This window comes from Dipodomys merriami, unplaced genomic scaffold (assembly GCF_024711535.1).
Source record: "Dipodomys merriami isolate MVZ:Mamm:240054 unplaced genomic scaffold, mDipMer1.0.p SCAF_3, whole genome shotgun sequence".
NCBI classification, from domain to species: domain Eukaryota; kingdom Metazoa; phylum Chordata; class Mammalia; order Rodentia; family Heteromyidae; genus Dipodomys; species Dipodomys merriami.
The window spans coordinates 40,409,931-40,433,154 of record NW_027204492.1 but is presented as its reverse complement, the minus strand read 5'-3'; the positions used below and the strand labels follow the sequence as shown (position 1 = coordinate 40,433,154).

At 35.9% G+C, this 23,224-nt stretch overlaps 1 protein-coding gene across 1 annotated transcript in view; it reads left to right on the top strand.

Annotated features, from left to right (window-relative positions):
• Window positions 1-23,224, top strand: part of Il1rapl2 (interleukin 1 receptor accessory protein like 2) — a 1,139,514-nt gene that overhangs the window by 646,163 nt on the left and 470,127 nt on the right. The window contains exon 5 of the mRNA XM_070038998.1: window positions 21,757-21,910. Within this exon, the coding sequence (XP_069895099.1) occupies window positions 21,757-21,910 (154 nt within the window). The remainder of the gene's footprint in view (window positions 1-21,756; window positions 21,911-23,224) is intronic.

The following is a 23,224-nucleotide window of genomic DNA, read 5'->3' as shown; positions in this document are numbered from 1 at the left end:
AATAAGCAGGTCCTCTACCAGGAGAGCTAAGATTGCAGTTGTTGTCACTGTGCTCAGTTCAGAGTCCATTTTCTGAATTACTACCCTTTTCTGCAATGAATCCTTTTTGGTAATGGATGCTTCTATAAGATGCAAGAGTAGTGCAGAAGAGCCTTTGAAATGTGATAGTAAGAAGGATTTATTTCAATTTTATAGGTGAGGAAAGGATGTTGACCTTCCCATAAGTTAGAAGGTAAAGGTAAACCTCAGGTTATCACACTCCTTGTATAGTAATTCATTCTGCTATCTCACATTTTCTGTCTGCTAAATTCTGCTTTATCCCTTTTCTTTATATCTCTAAGCATGCCTATCAGCATTGCCTACCAAAGCAATTTACTCTGTGTACAAATGAACCAATAAGTGTAAAACAAAACGTTTCTGCAGCTCTGCTTAAATATTAAATTTTATTTGTATTTATAATTCAATTTTCCTTTATCTGATACATGGAAACATAAATTTGTGCATAGTATGGGAGGTAACATGTAGTATTTTGATACATGTATACATACTGACATTTAAAAATCAATTTAAATGTACTTGCCTCCTCAAATATTTGGCATATATAGTAAGAGCAGTCAAAGGCTTCTTTCCTTGTTACTTGAAATATATAATGAAGAGTTAATTATAGTTGCTCTACTTTGTAATAATAGCTCATCAGAACTTCTTGTTGACATCAAACTGGAAGTTAATACTTATTATCCTCCAGGTCCCTCCCCCCACTTCCAGCCTGTGATAACTATGTCTGCTCTCAAGTTTTATGTGATTTCCACAAATGAATTGGATCATATAGTAATTATCTTTCTGTGCCTGGCTTATTTCATTTAACATCATATTCTTTAGATCTTTCCAAGTAGTCACAAATGACAAGATTTCATTTTCTAAAGTAGACTAGTATTCCCACTCTGTTTACATACCACATATTCTTTATTATTTCATCAGCTGATGCATACAAAATTGTTTTATATTTCTTAGCTATTGTGAGCAGTGTTCCATGAAATAAGGACTGTTTTCAACATATTAATTTTTTTTTTTAATTTAATTTAATTTTATTTGTGAACATACTGTACAGAGGGTTACAATTAAATGGGCAGGATAATGCGTACATTTCTTACCAAGCATTGGACCCTCCTCCTTTGGTTTACCCTTCACATCCCTTCCCAGCCTCCCCCCTCCCCCCCAATCCCAATCCTTCTCCTTCCCCCCCTTCCCCCCCCCACCTGCACCGACGTTGTAAACCTCGTTTTGGATATGACAACTTGTATTTCTCATTGTTGCAACAGGTCCACCTGTATCCTTAAACAACTGGTTTTTCCCCATCTCCTCCACAAGTTATACTGACATCAAATATAGTGAAAGCAGGGGTTATACTGTGGGGGAGGGACACACAAAGTAACAAAGAAATAATCTTATAAATGCGTTAGAAACACATGTACAAAAGAAAAAAACATTAAAATATATATCTAAGGGTTCATTTTCCTGACCTCACATTATCTGACCTTTTCCTCTTGACTCATACATATACTAGATATTGCAAATAAGGGAAACCATGGGACCTATGCTTCTTTGGGCCTGGCTTACTTCCCTTAATATAATTTTTTCCAAGTTTTTCCATTTCCTAACAAATGGGGCAATGTCATTCTTTCTGAATTCCATTGTGTATATATACCACATTTTCTTGATCCATTCATCTACCGAGGGACATCTGGGTTGGTTCCATATCTTAGCTATGGTAAATAATGCTGCAACAAACATTGTTGTGCTGGTAGCTTTAGTGTGGTCTTGTTTGTAAACATTTGGGTAAATGCCCAAAAGTGGGATTGCTGGGTCATAGGGAAGATCTATGTGAAGTCTTTTGAGGAACCTACATAATGCTTTCCAAAGTGGTTGAACAAGTTGACATTCCCACCAACAATGAAGTAAGGTTCCTTTCTGTCCACATCCCCTCCAGCATCTGTTGTTGTTAGAGTTCTTGATTTTTGACATTCTAACTGGTGTGAGGTGATATCTCAATGTTGTTTTGATTTGCATTTCATTTATGGCTAGGGATGTTGAACATTTCTTCATGTGTCTATTGGCCATCCTTCTTTCTTCTTCAGAGAAGTTTCTCTTTAAGTCTTTCGCCCACTTATTTATTGGGCAGTTGTTTCTTTGAGGATTTGTTGTTGGGGGGTTTAAGTTTTTGAGTTCCAAGTATATTTTAGATATGAGACCCTTGTCCCTTGTATGGCTAATAAAGATCTTCTCCCAATCGGTGGGCTTTCTATTGATCTTGCTAGCTATGTCATTTGCCCTGCAAAAGCTCTGCAACTTTATGCAATCCCATTTGTCCAACCTTTCTTTGATTTGTTGTGTTTCCGGGTCTCTATTCAAAAAATTTTGGCCTGAGCCAAGGAGACCTAGGGTTTCTCCTATTCCATGCTGTAATGTTTTCAGAGTGTCTGCTTTGACTTCAAAGTCTTTGATCCATTTGGAGTTGATTCTGGTGCAGGGTGATATATAAGGATCTAGCTTAAGTTTTCTACATGTAGTTAACCAATTTTGCCAGCACCATTTACTGAAGAGGCTGTCTTTCTTCCATTCTATTGTTTTAGCTCCATTATCGAAGATTAGATGGCTATAGGTCTGTAGGTTCATTTCTGGGTTTTCAATTCTATTCCATTGGTCCTGAGGTCTGTTCTTATGACAATACCAAGCTGTTTTGATTACTATGGCTTTATAGTAGAGTTTGAAATTTGGTATTGATATTCCTCCAGCAGTGTTCTTTCCGTTGAGGACCGTTTTTGCTATTCGGGGTCTTTTATTGTTCCATATGAATTTTTGGATTGCCTCTTCTATATCCTTGAAGAATGAGGTTGGAATTTTGATAGGTATTGCGTTGAATTTGTAGATAGCCTTGGGAAGTATTGCCATTTTCACGATGTTAATCTTGCCAATCCAGGAGCATGGGAGGCTTTGCCATTTTTTTAGTTCTGTGTTGATTTCCTTTTTCAAGATTTTAAAGTTTTCATCATAGAGGTCCTTCACTTCTTTAGTTAAGTTAATTCCTAGGTATTTTATTTTTTGTGAGGCTATTACAAATGGAGTTGCTTTCCTAATTCCAGCCACACTTTTCTCATTGTTGGCATACAGAAAAGCCATTGATTTTGGGGGGTTAATTTTATAACCTGCTACTTTGCCAAAGTTTTGAATCAGCTTGAGTAATTTGGGAGTGGAGTCTATGGGATTCTTTAAATACAAGATCATGTCATCTGCAAAGAGGGAGAGTTTTATTTCTTCTTTCCCTATTTGGATCCCCTTTATATCTGCATCTTGTCTTATTGCTGTAGCTAGGCATTCTAATACTAGATTGAAGAGAAGTAGAGAGAGTGGGCATCCTTGTCTTGTTCCTGAGTTAAGAGGAAATGGCTTTAGTTTTTCACCATTGAGTATAATGCTGGCTGTAGGTTTGTCATATACAGCCTTTATTGTATTGAGGAATGTTCCATGGATTCCTAATTTTTCAAAAACCTTCATCATGAAGGGGTGTTGGATCTTGTCGAATGCTTTTTCTGCATCTATTGAGATAACCATGTGGTTCTTATTCTTGCTTCTGTTGATGTGATGAATAATATTAATTGATTTGCATATATTGAACCAGCTTTGCATCCCTGAAATGAATCCTGTTTGATCATGGTGTATGATTTTTTGGATGAATTGTTGAAGTCGATTGGCCAAAATTTTGTTTAGAAATTTTGCATCAATATTCATCAAAGAAATGGGTCTATAGTTCTCTTTCTTTGATGAGTCCCTGCCTGGTTTTGGGATGAGGGTTATGATGGCTTCATAGAATGTGTTCGGTAGTGAGCTTTCTCTTTCAATTTCATTGAACAGTTGGAGCAGTATTGGTGTGAGCTCTGCTTTGAAGGCCTTGTAAAATTCCGCTGTGAAACCATCTGGTCCTGGACTTTTCTTAGCTGGGAGGTCTCTCATTGCTGTTTCTATTTCAGTGCTTGATATGGGCCTGTTAAGATAGTTTAACTCCTCTTGGTTTAGTTTTGGCATGTCAATATTTGCTAGGAAAAGGTCCATTTCTGTCAAGTTCTCAAACTTATTAGCATAAAGTTTTGAGAAGTATTCCCTTATAATGTTCTGAATCTTGGTTGTTTCCATGGTGATGTTTTCATTCTCATCTCTGAGTTTATTAATTTGGGTGTGTTCTCTTCTTTTTCTGATAAGATTTGCTAAGTGTCTGTCAATTTTGTTTTTTTTTCGAAGAACCAACTCTTTGTTTTGTTGATTCTTTCTATAGTTTTTTTGGATTCTAATTCATTTAATTCTGATTTAATTTTGATTATTTCTTTCCATCTACTGAATTGGGGTTTATCTTGCTGCTCTTTTTCAAGGAGGTTTAGATGTGTCTTTAAATTGTTAGTTTCAGATCTCTCCAATTTGTTGATGTAGGAGCTCAGAGCTATAAACTTGCCTCTGAGTACTGCTTTTGCTGTGTCCCAGAGGAGCTGGTAATTTGTGTGTTCATTTTTGTTGAATAGCATGAACATTTTAATTTCCTTTCTAATCTCTTCCATGACCCACTCATGATTCAGCAGTGTGTTGTTCAGCCTCCATGTGATGCCGGACTTTCTTTGGTGGCTTTTGGTGTTGAGTTCTAATTTTATTCCCTTGTGGTCAGAGAGAATACAAGGTATAACTTCAATGTTTCTGAATTTAGACAAGTTTGCTTTGTGGCCTAAAATGTGGTCTATTTTAGAAAACGTTCCATGTGCCGCTGAGAAAAACGTGTATTCTGATGCTGCTGGGTGAAATGTTCGGTAGATGTCTGTTAAGTCTAGTTGATCTATGCAGCTGTTTAGATCTGCGGTTTCTCTGTTGAGTTTTTGCTGAGTTGATCTATCTAGTGGGGAGAGTGGTGTGTTAAAATCCCCAACAATTAATGTCTTTGCATCTATATGGGATTTGAGGGAAAGTAGTGTTTCTTTGATAAATTTGGGTGCTCCATTGTTTGGCGAATAGATATTTGAATGGTAATATCCTCCTGAAGGAGAGATCCTTTAATTAGTATGTAGCATTTTATCTCTTCTCACGAATTTTAATTTGAAGTCTATTTTATCTGATATTAGGATTGCAACTCCCGTCTGTTTATGTGGGCCGTTTGCTTGGTAGTTTTTGTTTCAGCCTTTAACATTGAAAATGTGTTTGTTTTTACAGGCAAGATGTGACTCCTGCAGCCAGCAGATAGAAGGGTCTTGTTTTTTAATCCAACTAGACAGTCTATGTCGCTTACTTGGAGAGTTCAGTCCATTAACGTTAAGAGATAGGATTGAGAGGTATTTGGGTGTTCCTGCCATGTTATCCACCTTCTTGGGGGCTGCCAAAACTGGGTTCTTCCTATGGTTCTTGGATTCTCCGTTTGGGTGCAGTTTCTTGGCCTTTATTGCGGTCTTGTTGGTTTTTTATGTGTAGGACATCTTTAAGAATCATTTGTAGGGTTGGTTTGGTGGAGATGTATTGTTTCAATTTTTCTTTGCTATGGTTTTTATTTGGCCTTCAGTTATGAAGGAGAGTTTAGCTGGGTACAGTATTCTTGGTTGATAGTTGTTTGTTTTTAGGGCATGGCATACATCATTCCAGGCTCTTCTTGCTTTGATTGTCTCTGCTGAGAAATCTGAGGTGATTCTAGTTGGTTTCCCTTTATAGGTGATTACCCTTTTCTCCTTGGCAGCATTAAGGATCTTTTCCTTGGTCTGAGTTAATCCTGTGTGGATTATAATGTGACAGTGGGATGTCCTTTTCTGGTCTGGTCTATTTGGGGTTCTAAAAGCTTCTTGAATCTGAATAGGCCTATCTTTTTGTATGTTTGGGAAGTTCTCTGCTAGGATCCTGTTAAACAAATTTCCTAGACCATTAACTTCTGTTTCTAGGTGCTCCTCTACACCCATTATCCTTAGATTAGGCCTTCTGATGGTGTCTTCCAGGTTTTGGATAGATCTATCATATTTCTTGGACTTTTCTTGGATGGTTGTATGTTCTTTCTCTATAATATCTAGGCTGTCTTCAATCCCTGAGATTCGATCTTCTGCATGGTCTCACCTGCTGTCAAGACTCTCTACTTTGTTTTTTTATCTCTTTTCCTTCTAATTGGTCAGCTTTGATGGCTTCAAGTTCTTTGTTGAAGCTCTGTTTTAAGTCTTGTATGAATTTCTTTACTTCCTTAATTTGGTGTTCAGTGTTTGTTCTCAAATCACTTAGTTGATTGGTTATGATTTCTTTGGACTCCCATTCCTTCTGTTGGGTTCCATTCACCATTCCCTTTGTGGTCTCCCTGACTTCCTTCAGCTCTTTGTTAATGGATTCCATGAATGCCTTTAGTGATCTTTGTGTATTCTCTACCTGGTCTCTCAATTCCTGAATTACTCTTTGATTAGCTTCCTCCCGTTCGTGGGTTTCCTGTAGTTCTCTTTCTTCCTGTTCGTGGGATTCCTGAAGTTTTCTGAGTGTTCTCAGCCTGCTCATGCCATTCCTCCCTTTCTCTTTGAGTATTCTCAAGCTGTTCACGCAAATCCTGTATCAGTTTTTGAGTGGCTTCCTCACGCTTATGATATTCCTGTATAAACTTTTGGGATGCCTCCTCTCTCTCCCTTTCACGCTCATACAGAGTCCTTTGTCAGTTGTCAAACTTCTCGTTTATCATGTTTGCCAGCAGTGTTTGTAGAGCTATTTGGGAACTCTCCTCTGGATTATTCATCATCTGTTCTGACCCCTGATTGTCAAGATTGGGAATTGAGATATCCGGATGTGCCATTTTTCTTGTGTTTTTCTGGCTTACTCTGCCCATTTGAGATGAAAATAGCACCAGTTTTGTGCTATAACACTATCTTAAGGCAACCATCAATCAAAGTTTGCATTTGTACAGTCAATAATCTACAGATACAATCTAGTTCAACAGATACATCTATTCAACATCAAACAAGTATATGTTAATGGGCTTCGAACCGCAGAGAAGAATTTGGAAAACCAGAAATTATTAGGGTTAGGGAGAGATATGGGTAAAAAATAGGAATAGATTGGTGTGGGGAGGCACAGGGAGAGTTAACTAAGTCCTAATCCCAATGCCGGAAATAGGTTTGGTAGGATGCAAGTAGAGAAAGAGAGAGAAAAAGAAGAAAGGGTAAAGGAAATGAAAAGAGACCCAAAAAAAAGAGAAAAGTAAAAATTAATATTATTATGGAGATTAAAAGACCATCTATTTAGAGAGGAATGTGAGTATATTAAGAAAAGGGAAGGGACATAGAGGAGAAGTGAAAACTTTAAAAAATGCTTAAAATATTATATAGGTATAAAGAGGTAGTACTGCTATTAAGGATTTAAGTCTCGGAGGTTTTGAATTGAGTAATAAATTTGTGGATTAAGTGTGTACACAATGGGGGATAGGGTCTACTAGTTAACTACTGGTTTATCTGAGGATGTGCAGGACAAGAGTTAAGTCACATAAAGAAGATCAAAAGAGGAAAAGGTGCAAAGGACAAGAAAGAGAGAAAAAAAGATCAGAAGTTCAGTAGAGCTAGACAAAATACAAAAAACAAAAAGATAGTTAAGAAAGAAAGAGAAAGAGAAAGAAGACAAGAAAAGAAAGGAAAACGCACATTCACGTATTCCTAAAATAAAAATTATAAGAGGAAAAAAAAGTTACTGGAAAACAATTATTTTTTCAAAAAAGGCAAAAATTAAAGATTAATAAAATTTTTAGAAAAGGAAAAACAATTTTTTATATATATAAGGTACCAAAAAAAAGAAAAAAAAAAAGAAAAGAAGAAGAAGAAAAAAGTTCTTTTATTTTTTTTATTTTTATTTTTTTGGGAGGGGTGGGAAGAATCCTGTATCTCCCTTTTGTCTGTAACCAGCCTCTTGTTGGAGTCTCTGGTCAGCTTGAGGTCCTGTGGCTTGATTGGTTTCTTAAGTCAGTTTGTTCGAACAGGCAGAAAAATACTCTGCTTTACCCAAGATTTTGAGATCCCCCTCCCAGATTAGTTTAATGGGAGGGTGATCTGCTTTGAGAATCACAAAAGAGGGGGATGCAGTGGTGAGGCTAGGTTCTGGGTAGAGTTGAGGCCTTTCAACAATCAGTAGCTTTTCCCTGGGGCTATTTTGTGAAAAAACTCACAGAGCCTAGCTTGGAGCCATTCTCAGGGTTTCTGTTTTTCAATTGATTGTTGAGGCTGCTAGAGGGAGGGGCAGCCTCTGGCTCTGGTTACCCAGTGAGGAAAGCCACTCCAATGTCTGGTGCCTGAGCTGGGTGACTTTTCCCTGGATGGAGCTGAGTCTGGCAGGTCACTTCGCCGTTAAGTTCTTGTGACCTGCTAAATGACTGGTTTTATTCCAAGGCCTGAGTTTGAGCTGGCAGCTGCTCCGAGCTTTGTTGGTATCCAAGATGGAGATCACCGGTGCTGGGGGGGGAGGGGTGGCCTTCCCTCCTCTGCTCCCTGAGAAGGAGTGAGGACATCGGGCTTGTACTCACGCCGAGTCTTGGATCCTGGGTCGTCTCTGGTCTGCAAACTGCAGGATGAAGATGTCCGCTCCTTGTTGGTTCTTGCTGTTGTTGAGTAGAATCCGCTCGCCCGCTGCATCTGTCTCCTTCGTCCAGGACTCTCTGTGTGAGCGCTCAGGTATGGCTCCGGCTGCGGACTCCGCCACAACCCTGCCGCCACCGCCGCCGGTGCTGGCAAGTGCTCAGATGTGTCTTCTTGCCTTGGCTTTCCCTCTCTTGTCTAACTCTGTCCTGTGATGGCACACTTGGTGTGATTCTCTGGCTTAGGACTGTTCACTGGAACTCTAAAACTGCTTTCTATGCGAGAGCTTGTTCAGATTCCAGCTTCTCCTCTGCCATCTTCCCGGAACTCCCTTCAGCTCATCTCAACATATTAATTTCTTATAGTCAGTAGTGTGACTGTTGGATTATTGTTTTATTTTTAACTTTTTCAGAAACTTGACAACTGTTTCTCTAATATCTGTACTAATTGACATCCTCACCAACAGTATATAAGGGATTCGTATACTCCACATTCTTACCAGCATTTATCTATGGTATTTTGACAATGGCTATTTTTATTGAAGGGAAGTCATATTTCAGTTTCCATTTATATTTCCTGAGTATTAGTAATGCTGAATTTTTTCAAATACATCATTGCCATTTGTATGTCATTTTGAAAATGTCTGCTTAGATCTATTCCCCTTTTATTCAGATTATTTGTTTTTTTTTATATTGATGAGTTTCTTTATATACAGGCAGAAAACCATTTTTCATATGCCTAGTTTGAAATCTTGTTTGCTTGATAGAAGTGTATATTATTCTACCTGTCTATGCTTCCTATGGTTTGGTGGCTTTATCCAAAATCTGCCTATTTCAATGTTCCAAAACAATCCCAATCTTTTTTTGTACAACTTTCAGAGTTTATCATCTTAACTTTAAGTGTTCAACCTATTTGAATTGATGTATATAACTGGAGAGATGGAGTTTAGTTTAATTCTTCCACATGGATATCCAATTTCCCAGAAAAATTCACTGAAAACATTGTTCTTTCTTGAGTACCTGTCGTTAGCACCTTTGTTGAAAATCAATTGGCTATACATTAATTAGTGTAATTCTGGGTTCTCTTTTCTTTTCCCTCCTTCCCTCCCTCCCTCTCTCCCCCCCTCCCTCCCTCCCTCCCTCCCTCCCTCGCTCCCTTCCTTCCTTCCTTCCTTCCTTTCTTTCTTTCTTTCTTTCTTTCTTTCTTTCTTTCTTTCTTTCTTTCTTTCTTTCTTTCTTTCTTTCTTTCTCTCTTTCTCTCTTTCTTTCTTTCTTTCTTTCTTTCTTTCTTTCTCTCTTTCTCTCTCTCTTTCTCTCTCTCTTTCTCTCTCTCTTTCTCTCTCTCTTTCTTTCTTTTTTCTTTCTGTCTTTCTATCTTTCTCTCTTTCTTTCTCTCTGTTCTCTGTCTGTCTCTGTCTGTCTGTCTGTCTGTCTGTCTGTCTGTCTGTCTGTCTGTCTCTCTCTCTCTCTCTCTCTCTCTTCTGGTCATGGCACTTGAAATTGGGGTTTGGGCGCTCTCTCTGAGCTCTTTTGCTCAAGGCTAGTGCTTTACCACTTTAAGCCACAGCTCCACTTCCTGGACTTCCTTTTCTATTCACTTGGTATAAGGGTCTGCATTTATGCAGATGCCAAAAACTTTTTAAATTTCTACAGCTTTGTAGTATATTTTGAAGTCAATTAGTATAAGACCTTCTGCTGTGTTGTTTTTGCACAGGATGGTTTTTCAGTTTGTTCATGGTTCCATATAAATATTAGGATGTTTGTGTAGCTGCTTTAAAAATGGCATTGCTATTTTGCAAGGGATTTCATTGAATCTGTAGGTTACTTTGTAAGACCTTTTAACTATATTGGTTCTTCCAATCCATGAACAATGTGTTTATTTCCATTTTTCATGGACATTTGTTGATGACCTTAACATTTCAGTATCTAGATATCTGTATTCTTCTCTAGGCTTGGCATATTTTCTGTTATTATTGCTTTGAATAAACTTTCTTCCCCTTTGACATTTACTGAGTTTATCTTAATATTCAATAACGTAAATATTTGCTATTTAATACTGTCCCCAAAATTCCTGTAAGCTTTCTTCATTCATCTTCATTGTTTTTATTTTCTAAAAAGAAAACATTTCTTATTACAGCTAGTATTTTGACAATCTGATCTATGTGCTTAGCAGTTTATATATTCCCTACCCTACTGCACAAGAAGTGATTTGCTCTGTCTACAGCAAGGAAAGAGGAGTACACATTGTTCAAAATTCTTTCTAGGGCACATCCAAACTCAGAAATGTCTAATATCTAATTTTTATTGTTTTCAACTGGTAAAAAATGCTTTTCATGATCCTTTTTTCAGCTGTCTTTTCAAATATGTATAATATTTAAACTGATTTATTTTCTATTCATCTCTTATTTTTTCCTATTCTTTAATTATATTGTACTACTCATTTTCTCTTTTGGAATTCCCAGAGTATTTGCAAGTCACTACCGTAGGTCACTGAGGACTGTTATTCCCTATTTACATGTAATCATAGGAAGGGGGGGGAGTAGGTGGAGGGGAAGATGGGAAGGGATGAGAAGGGGAAACAAAAGAGGGGGCAACAATGCTTGATAAGAAATGTATTCATTATCTTGCCCATGTAATTGTAACCCCTCTGTATGGTATTTTCACAATAAAAAAAAATAACCCACAAAAAAGGAAGGTAGAAATATATCTAGTGGAACTTGGAACATTTTCTTGATAGCTGAGTAGCCAGGTGCCTATGGTTCACTAATGTATTCCTAACTGAGATTTGAAGATCACAGTTCAAAGCCAGCGCAGTCAGGAAAATCTGTGAGATTCATCTCCAATTAATCACCAAAAAAAACCCAGAAGTGGATCTATGGCTCAAGTGGTAGAGTACCAGCCTTCAGCAAAAATGTTCAGGGATAGTACCCAGGCCCTGAGTTCAAGCCCCCCTGGGCTGGCACACACACACATGCACACACCCACAGAAAAAAGATAGCTGACTAAACCAGTCTTGTTTGTTCACACAGTGCAAGAAGTATTTGTAAGGGCCTCCATACCTTCTATCTGAACTTTATCAAGGTAGAAGTTGATGAGAAAAAAAGTCTACACTTTTAGAATTTCTTGCTGATACTTAATGAATCGGGTTGAACATTAGGATAGACTATTCAGTAATTTGTTTTTAGAAACATGTAAAAATGAGAGATAAAGATTATTTTCTTCATTGAACTAAAAAAACATTTTAAATCACCTCATTATTCACTGTTGTCACAAGAGTAGAGTCCTTTTATCTTATTTCTAAGCTGAAAAATCCTCTAAGTTTAATAAAATACCAACAATGAAAATAGAAAAGTACATTTTGAGAGAAACATTCATCTACTTCATTAGTTAGCTCAGTTGTTAGCCTGATATTAATGAGGCCAAAGATTTCAGTTTGAATCCTCCATATCTTTTTCTTGCCACACTGTCTAATTTCAAATGCTGACCATTAGTTATAATTGGTCCTTGTTGGGAATTAATGGTTTAGTAAAAATCTATTCATTCATTTGTACAGCACATATATTTTGGGTACCTATCTGTGTGAGGCACCATGCTAAGAACTGGAAGTAGTGAAGTTGTCAAAGTAAATATATTTCCCTGTTCTTTTGGACAATAAATAAACTTCTTCTGAACTATGCTGAAAAGAATTGCATCAATTAAAACATCTTAACAACAGCTCTCACTTTTGATCAACATTTTTGCATTGAGTATGGGTATATGGGTTTGAGTATATGGGTAGCACACATATTTGTTTTTAACCAGAGATATATGTCTTGGCAAAGGAAAAATACCAAAACTAAAGCTCAATGAATATTTCTGTAACATGCTGTTGTCAATAGAATTCTTTTACAAATTGGTCCATACAATAGCACACTTAGAAAGTGATAACATGATATAATAAAGCATCTTGAGTGAGATTTTTAACTTTTTAGGTCCTGTTTATATGTGTTTACAATAGTGCTCCCTATAGTCTGCAGTGCATACCCAGAGTGCTGTGGTCCAGTGGTTTGGAAACTAAGATTAATTTTCTCATAAAATACTGCATGTGTTTGAGATTTCAGATTCTTTCAGGTTCTGGAATATTGATATATACATATTTTTGTATATCTGGTAATGTAAAGATAACTGAATAAGTCAATCTTAGTTGTTTTTCTAATACAACGTGGGTTGGGGGTGTCGAATTCTTCTCTAGAGGAGCTCCACCACTTAGCAAAAGGTGATAAGACTACTTATTGGCACTTGTTATCTGCTTTTTACAGATGAGGAAAGTGAAATAACTCACAGAAGGTCACTTAGGCAGCATGTGGCTGATTGGGTTCATACCCGGAAATTCTGACTTATACTTAATTTTTTTTTTTTTTTTTTTGTCGGTAGCAGGGCTTGAACACTGGGCTTGAGTGCTGTCCCTCAGCTCTTCAGCTGAAGGCTAGGGCTCTACCACTTGAGCTACAGCAACACTTCCAGTTTTTTTTCTGGTGGTTTATTGGAGACAAGAGTTTCACAGACTTTCCTACCCGGGCTGGCTTTGAACCACGATCCTCAGATCTCAGCCTCCTGAGTAGCTAGGATTACAGGCATGAGCCACCGGCACCCGGTTTTAATTTTTTCTTCTTATTCCATAACTGATGGTTCACTTTAATACATTTGCTATGCATGTATCATTGCATGAATAATTATTACTCTAGAAACAAATCCTGATATGTTTGCTGTAGACTTTGCAATGATTGTGTATATGTGAAGAGACTTAAATGGAAAGATATTGACTTTTTGAATATCAAAGTAGGACTAAGTATAAAGAACTATAATATTATAAGCACTTCATAACCTATGTAGTGGAACTCTTTCCTCTTATAAATGAGGAAACAAGTCCAAAGAGGTTAAATGAATTGCTTAACTAATAAAACTCATTTATTCTTTTTCTTTTGACATTTACTAGGTTTTAGAAAAAGCTCAGAGAGTAGAAAAAGGGAGTGAACACTTTTGATCCATATATATCCACAGATAGATAGATAGATAGATAGATAGATAGATAGATAGATAGATAGATAGATAGATTTATGTGTGAGTATACATACACAGTAAGCATGGCTAATCTCCGAATCTAAGATTTTAAATACTTCCAAACTTAAAATATTTTGAGCTCTGGCATGATGCTACAAGTAGAAAATTCCATGTAATACATTTTGCTTTATGTGTAAATTTATCAGCTTATTATATAAAATTAAACTTCATCTGTGTATCAAATATACATGAAACATAAATGAACTTTGTCTTTATATTTGAGTCCTTTCATAAAGATGATCTCACTATGTACATGTCAGTATTTCAGTATCTAAAGAAATCTGAAATCACTTCTCATCTCAAATATTTTAGTTAAGGGTTGTTCAATCTCTGTGTGTTTGTGTGCTTTAAAATTGATAATTTTCACAAATAATGTAGATATGCATAAAGTCACATGTAACCTCCACTTCTACTCCATTTTCACCATGGCATGTAAGTAAATTTTCATGTTTTTCTGCATTTTACACTCCTCTATTCTCTCTCTCTGCCACCTCTCTTTCTCCAACATGTAGCCTATATATTGTTATTTATACAAACACTATCATACATATACATATATCATGATATTTTTACAAAAATGATAATATGATATACATATCAGGCTAAGAAGGTGGCTCAGTGGTAGAGTGCTTGCCTTGCATGCATGAGGTCCTGGGTTCAATTCCTCAGCCCCACATAAGCAGAAAAAGCCAGAAGTGATGCTGTGGCTCAAGTGTTAGAGCACTAGCCTTGAGCTGAAGAGCTGAGGGACAGCGCCCAGACCCAGAGTTCAGGCTCCACAACTGGCAAATATAAAATAAAAAATTTAATGACTTACATATCACTCTTTTGCTCTCATCACAAAATATATGATGAACACAAAAGTATATTATGTTAATTCTATAGATATAATTAATTTTTTCTGGTGCAGAGGATTGAATTCCAGTACCTCATGAATGTGAAACATATACTAATGAATTATACCTCTAGTTACAGATCTATTTTTTAAGTAGTTCATGGGATATAGCTACCTTATTTTATGTAATTATTCTTCTACCATAAATATTTATATTTTTCCAGTTTTGTTTTTTCATTAATCATAAGGTTGGAATTAAAAACCCTTGTAAATGTATATGTATCCTTTAACTCGTGATATATAAGAAAATGATCTATCACAATTATTATTCAACACTTTTTTGAGGTTCAAGCTGATGTAAAACATTTACATGAAAATTTCTCTATAAATATGGAAGAATAACAGAAAAATCTTAATTTTTAGACCTAGAAAATCAAAGGTACTCAGCTAAAAGTAAAACACTGTAATAACTCATGAAGTAGATTATCAAAACATGCAAATTTTATTTCTGGTAAACAATTTTATGAACAATAATTAGTACTAATATGACATGTAGGCTTTATTTCTGTCAATTTTCACTTAGAATAATCCATGTGAGATTCATATAGGCTATGGCATGTATCAACAGTTCATTCTTTTTATTGATGAGCAGTATTTCTACTGTTCCAGTATATTTTACCACTCTTTATTGACCATTTGTGTCTCTGCCATGTTTTGGTGATTGAGCTAAAAGTATTATAAGGTTAAACTTTGATTTTATATTTTCCTGATTTATCAACTTGAGTTTTGTCAAATTTTTATATTTTTTAAAAGATATTTTAAAACTAAGCAAGAGTTTGTTGTTGATTTTTTCTGCCATGTTGTAAGAGCACTGGTATAGAAGGCTTTTAGTATACCCTTGATTACATCCAAGAGATAAAACCCCAACAAAGCAAATTAAAGCATCTTAGCCAATGTATTTTTCAGTCTATCACCTATATAACCACAAAAAATCATCTTTCAGGTATGCACATCTGATCATAAAATGCTATTATTTAATGAACTCCAGTTATTCTATAAGAGGATATCTCTTTTCTATCTAGTTTTTGTAGAGCTTAATATTGTCACCGTATATTCTTGCATTACTCTCTCTAGTCTTTAAACTATCCCAATGAGACATGTGATAGAAGCCCTAGGCTTCTGGGATTAGAATCCTAACATTGTGCAAACATCTTAGGATAGAATTTGGGCTTTCTATATCTGAACCTAGGGATTCTCAAAACAGCAAAATTTTGTGCATTTTTCTATTCATGCTTTGTCACATCTAAGTACTTCTGCACAGTATTTCCTGTTTCTTATGTCACACCTTTCTTTTATGAATTGCTCAAAACTTATGTCACATGTTCATAATGGCCTATTTACAAAACATTCTGTGTCCATATCCAGTATGCTGTAGTATATGGATCAAACAGTATTAGAATCCCAATATTTATTCTATTCATGCTCCCCTTATTCTCTTTTTGATAGTCTCATTATCTTTATTATTTTCTCCATTTGTTTTTTTGGGGGAAGTTTTTTATTGACATTATGTTCAAGTCACTCATTCCTTTCTCTCTTGCATCCAGTCTATTATTGAGCTAATCTGAGGGTTTTTTATTTCTGTTTTAATGTTTTGATTATGAGCATTTGCTTCTGTTCTTTCTAAAACTTTCCCACTTACATGACCCATCTGTTCTTGCATGTTACAATTTTTCCCATTTGAAACATGAATTGGTTTCAAATGCCTATACTGTTTCAAACATCCTTGTTTTAAATTCGTAGCATGTTAAATATCAAATCCCTGATATATCAATCTAGTTTTGAATTTTTTTCTCTCTTCACTTTTTCTCTTTTGGTATGTGTTATAATTTTGGTTGAAACCCAGACATATTGTACTAACTAGCAAAAGAAAATGAAACAAATAGGGCTTGTATAAGGTTTACACATTCTTTTTTTCTGGCTAAGAGTTATGCTGTGACTACTTTTTGTGTGATATATGGTATTAGAAGCTATAATTTCTGTCTTGTGTCCATGTTTCACTCCTCTGTTCTCTTTGAGTTTCCCTAAACTTCTTATTTTGATGAGGCCTGAGTTGTTCAGGAATTCCAGGTGTAATCTCCTATTATTAAATGGGAGTTTTATTGCTGTGTTGGTAAGGTAAGATTTAAGAAGGGAAGTTTTCTCTTATTAGGAAATAACTTTCTGATTAGGATTATATGATTAAGGAACTTTTAAGATAAAGTCTCAGTCTTTTGATCATCCTTGATTCTGGGCTGTTACTTTCATAAATGCTTTTCCTCTTCATTCCCCACTTCAAGAAGGCAAGGGAGCTGGAGTTGGCATTTTACTTCCTGTGAATCAAGGGCTCGTAAGGGCTAGACTGTTTATACCAGTTATTGACTCCAGCAGTCAGATTCTGTTTGTAATTTGCTGTGATTCTCTTTATTCTCCCGTCTCTTCAGTGTTTTGAGTATTTGCCTCCTTGATGGCAACAATCCTCTGATGGATCTGAGAAGAGTTGTTGATTTTCAATTTGGTGAGCATTGGTCTGGTGAGAATGTTAGTCCTGACTTCCATTCCTTTCTCATGTCAGACCGGAAGTTTATGCATCTAGAATTGTGATTAGGCTAGACTAGAATTATGACTTGGGTTAAAATATTATTGCTAGATTTCTATATGAATAGGAAAGACATTCATTTCAGATGAAAATTAATATATCATAATTGTCTGTCTAATTGGAAAATAGACTAACAAAGGTAACAACAATAATAAACTAATAGGTAATATTTATTGAGTTTAACATGTAATGTGGTGTATTTCAGAGTGTTTACATGAATAATATTATTCAATTCTTATAACCACTTCAATTGGCAAATATTATTATTATCACATATTTTTGTTTTATTTTGTGTAGTGTTGGCCCTGGGGCTTAAACTCAGGGTCTGCTCTTTTGTGCAATGCTAGCACTCTACTGCTTAAGCCACAGCTCTACTTCCAGCTCTTTTGCAGAGAAGAGTCCTGACAAGGATGGCTTGGAACTGCAATCCTTAGATGGCAGCTTCTTGAGTAACTAGGATTACAGTCATGAGCCTGACTAACTACCACCTATTTTTAACAGGTATAGCAACTGAGGCTTAGAATGATTTGGTAGTATGCTTAAGAACATACAACTTGGTGTTATGACTCCAGTTTGATTTGAAAATGTATATCTTTAATGAATGTGGGCTACCAATAACATAAAGAAGATAACTGGAGGAGTAGGTGTTGTGTGACGTCTAACAGCTATAAATCACATTTATCCAGTGGCAGAAACTAGGATTGTGGTTGAAGGCCAGCCAGAGTAAAAGTGAGACTTCATCTCTACAGAGCCAATGGGCATAGTAGTGCACTTTTTATTATTTTCAAGTTAAGAGGCCATAGGAGACTTGTAATCTGACATATACTAGGCAAAAACATATCAGACTGTACTGAAAAATAACTAAAGCAAAAAGGGTTAGAGGTGAGGCCCAGGTGGTAGTCTGCATACCTAGCAAGACCAACGACCTGAGTTCATGTTCAACACACACACACACACACACACACACACACACACACACACGCACACACACGCACGCACACACACACACACACACACACGCACGCACACACACACACATGCGCATGCACACACACACACACCATGAAGCTGTTAAATTTAGGCAATATTTTCCTTCAACCAAATCTTCAAATTGGTATAGTTTATTTTAATAGTCTAAGGGGCAATGAATAGTAAGGAAAATTTAATTAAGCTCACTATTAGGAGCTTGCACACATTTGAGCTTTTGGCTGTTTGTCCTAGTCTCTTTAGGCTTGCTCTATGGGTTTAAAAGGTAATGGTCTGTCAGAATTAAATAGTTCTGGGGAAGTGGGGTTTGGCAATATTGTCAGTCCATTAGGTAAGGGGCAGGAGAGAAGCACACAGCATTTAAGATTTTCAGACAAATGTTTAAGAGAAGAAATACTGAAAATAATGGAGTAAAGAGCTTTGAACTCTTCTGATAGTATACACATATGCCCACAACTAGCTATGTATAATGAGCAACAAAGTAACTATAAAAGTTCAATAGATAGGAACAGCAGTAAGGTCATCTCTGTGGAGTGATGAGAAAGATACAATAAATGCTCTTATGATCAAAATATAGTTCCCTTATTCATTTACCAGTGTGAGTGTTGGAGGGTCTTCTTGGGAGCTATGTGTTTTTTTTTGTTTTTTTGTTTTGGTCCGGTCGTGGGGCCTGAACTCTGGGCCTGGGCGCTGTCCCTCAGCTCTTCAGCTCAAGGCTAGTGCTCTACCACTTGAGCCACAGCGCCACTTCCGGCTTTTTTTTCTTTTTGCTTATGTGGTGCTGAGGAATCGAACCCAGGGCCTCGAGCATGCAAGGCAAGCGCTCTACCACTGAGCCACCTTCCCAGCCCGAGCTATGTGTTTTTAGTGGGCAAAAGTATTAGTTTTCTGGTAGACAAATTAGGAAAAACTTGTTTTTATATGATTAGTTCATTTGCAGTCATTTTCACAAAACAGAATAAGAGAAACATGGTCCAGGAAAAGGAAGGTTTAGAAATAGCAAATAGTTTCTGTAGTGGATGACCTCTGTAATTGGACATAGTTTTATGTTGGACATAGTAATGTTCAATAAAATTATAATGAGTAAACTCTGAAAGCCTTTTATTTCTTGCTACTCAGATGATAGTTAATACTATTATCCTCAATAATGTAAAGTAGGAAAATGAGACGTGAATAAGTTAAGCAGAATTTTCCAAGATCACAAAACTCATGTTAACTCTGGATTTCAACCTAAATGTTTATTAACATAAAGCTAGTTTTCATTTATTACCCTGTCTTCAAAGGAGTGAGATGACCTGAGGTTATTTTTCTTAAGCCACAACATAAAAATATAAACAAACAAAACTATCTCCACTGGGTACAAAGTAGCCTTTACAAGTCCAGATGGCAACTTGGAAAGGTTTTGGATTTATCTAGACATGTCTCAAAGAACATTTAAGATTCCAGGATGTTCTTCATCAGGAGTAATTTTTTAAAAAATTTCTCCACATTCTTTAGTTTTTACTTCCTGGGAAAATGCAAAGCCAGGAGCAGATAAAATAAAAATGGTCAGAACTAATTGCATATGGACTTTCCCCTCAAATGACATTAGAAAACAAGCTCATTTATCTTTGAATAAAATAAATGTGTGGACTCATTTGCCTGCCCCCCCACCTCTTTGTGAATGTGTGGGAGCTCAATTTTCATTTCCCTTTCCTCTCAAAATGCCCAGAGGGACCATATTTTTGTTTAATGACCTTCAGAATGATTCTTTAGAAATCTGAGGCTATCAGAGTAGGAAGCAATGCGAAAATAATTGTGGATTATTATTGTATGATGACAGTGGCAGCTGGGCTGAGTTTTTTTCTCTCTGTTCAGACCTTCTTCATTTTCCCAGAAACCTTATATCCCAAGATTTAACTCAGAAGCAAATCTCATATAGGTGATAAACCTTGCCAGACATGGTACGTAATATAATTTCAGACAGACCCTTAACTGTTATTCACAAAGACTCCAGGGAGTGAAACAGCCTCATATCTAGATGTCCTCTATAATATTACTTATATTTGCTCTCTAAAAAATGTGTGTGGGTAGTTGTTTTGGACATAAAGCAAGCATATCTCTAAAATATTATATATCTGTAAACAACTGCTGATTTTTGTTTTGTTGTTAAAATGCCTGCTAATAGAAAAAAAAATCATGATAATGAAAAACTAACAAATAGGTACTTCAATTTCCCAAAGAATTTTAAAGCAAATATACAGGTACCCACAGCTGGGGCCTGAGACACAAAACATATTCCAATATTGTTTTAGGACATGTGCATGGAGGAAAGGGGTGAGGTGGAATAGATATAGATGTTGTACATTCTATAGTGGAGAAAGTGCAAAGTACTTTCCAACTATGGCCTGCATAATCTGCCTCATCATCCATGTCATTATTGACTCAACAAACAGACTTGGAATTTAGATGATAAAATGCTTTGGCCTTGTTTATTTGTTATCCCCTCCCAGCTCTCCCTTGTGCTTTTTCTAGTTTATACACTGTGTGGCTACCACTTTGGTTAAAAATTCATGATGAGTAATAGAGAGATGAGGATAATATGTGAAAAGGAGACAATTCCAAAAAAGATGAAGCCACTTGGCTGAGTATTCCAACACATTGGTTATTGCTATATTCTTGTATCTGGAAAATTGTTATACAATCATTTCTAGGAAAGTCCAATCTAGTAGCAAGCCTCCCTCACACTCTTATCCAGAAAGTAAGAGAATTGGCTTCAAAACTCACAGTTTAGTCTCTGCTTATATATTGAACTAGCAAAGTAAGTGGATGGTTTTTCCATGCCATTTCTATAACAAAGTATATCTAGCCGTGTTTCAAGAGAACTCCTTAATCTTGATTTTCTAGACTGTACACTTCCAATGGATTTCTTGGTCACAAGGAGGATGATTCTAGCATATCAGTATTAGTTTTTACAAAAATTAATGAACCAATTGTAAACTTCATTGCCAGTGGAAAAACCTATATTGAATAATTAATAATATTTAAGATTCCCACAGTGTATGCTAAATGACTAAATGAATCATAATCTCTTATGACTAGAAATATCAATGTAAGCTAGAAAGAACCAGAACATTATAATAATATTTAGCAGCATTTTTATTTCTAGTTTTTGTTTATTTTTTCCCACATTTTGTTTTTTGTGCCAGTCATGTTTTATTTTTTATTTTTGGTGGTTAATTGGAAAAAAGAGTCTCACAAACTTTTCTGCATTTTGATGACAGTCACCCTACTTCATTTTTGCTAATCAGTCTCCCTCATCTACTAGCAACTTTTAAGATTTGATTGTATCTCTTTTGGGGAGCTTTATACTTTTCTATTTTTGACACATTGCCTCTAATGTCTCATTGAACTTGGCATCAGGTTTTTAAATTGGCCCATATAATAATAGTTAATGATAAGCTGGTCCTAGTGAGATATGACTATGATGCACTTAATCCTTAGGTAATTACTGGAATCTAAAAAGAATTCAAAAAATGTGAAAGTACTAAATTGTCAGTCCTAAAATATTATAATAGGAATATTGATTTTACTTACTTGTAAATATTTTCTCTGCAGGAATGCAAGCCAAAAATGTGGAGAAGCATAATAATACAAAAGGGAAATGCTCTTCTAATCCAGGAAGTTCAAGAAGAAGATGGAGGAAATTATACATGTGAACTTAAGTATGAAGGAAAACTTGTAAGAAGAACAACTGAATTGAAAGTTACAGGTAGGGATTCTTTCTACAAAATTAATGAAAATGAGATTTTTCATTATAATTTACTTTAGGAAGATATAATTTTGTTTAAGGAGAAAACTTGCTATGAATTTATATTTGTCAGCAAATCAAACATTTGCAAACCTCACTATTAATAAATTGTGCTAAACAAAATTGATGTGGAGAATACAAGTAATTGATTTAAGGGGCAAGGACACAATCTCTAACTTTATGAAAAATTCTTAGCTATGTAATCTATCAACAGTTACTGCGGACCTCAGCTTGGCTTAGCCTTTGTGTGTATTCTCCATGTTGGTGAATTCTGCATTCATAGTGAGCTTCTATTGGGATTTTGGAATGAAATCATACTGGGCAATATCCCTAAGTATTGGTTGAGGGTAGAGTAATAGCAACCCGTGGCAGGGGTATACTGTTAAAGAGTTATTGTGTATGCATTTACATGTATACATTTGTATTGCAAGTAAAATCTGAACCATGATAAACTTGGAAATTATTGATTATATTATTTTATTTCTGACTAATGTTTTAATGATCTAATGTTGGTATCAGCCAGTTGGCTAATTATAATGTAACCTCCCTGATGTCTGGATTACATTACATTTGCTTATGTTTGGCTATCTTTTGAAGGTAGTGTAAAGATCATCCAAATATAATTGTTATTTGCTGTGTTCAGTCAGTCATGTTTCAAATTTTTGACCCTCAAGATTTGATTTAGTTCTCAGTATCATAATAAATGATACTATGTTTTAGTTTGAATTTGGAGAGCAGTTTCTGAGAAAGTTTAAGTAGTTCTTTGCATTAGAATTTCATGTTCTTTTCCCCCACGAGCTTTCAAAATAACTACCATGTTGGGCCAATTCCAAATAGAATGGTACTGCTTTTGATTAACTTCTGAATTTCTTACTGTGAACTAAACTTAATTCATTCATAGCACAAGATTTTATTGAGTAGTTATGCACAAATAACCTGTATCCTGACCATGTAAGGAAAAGTCACTTAGACCATAACCACCAATTCTCATCAAATGTATGCAAAAGCACTTACCTTTGGCAATCATATACTAAATTTTGTAACTTTATAGCATTTGACTAATTTTTAAATTGAGTCATGCAAATACCAAGCTTTATTTTTTAGAATTATGGTCACAAGTTTGCTCCCACTTTTTCATTTTAGATTTTCAAAAAGCAGAACTAAAATTACTTATTGTGCATGTTTTTTTGTTTTGTTTTGTTATGGGGCTTGAACTCTGGGCGTGGGCACTGTCCCTCAGGTCTTCAGCTCAAGGCAAGTGTTCTACCACTTGAG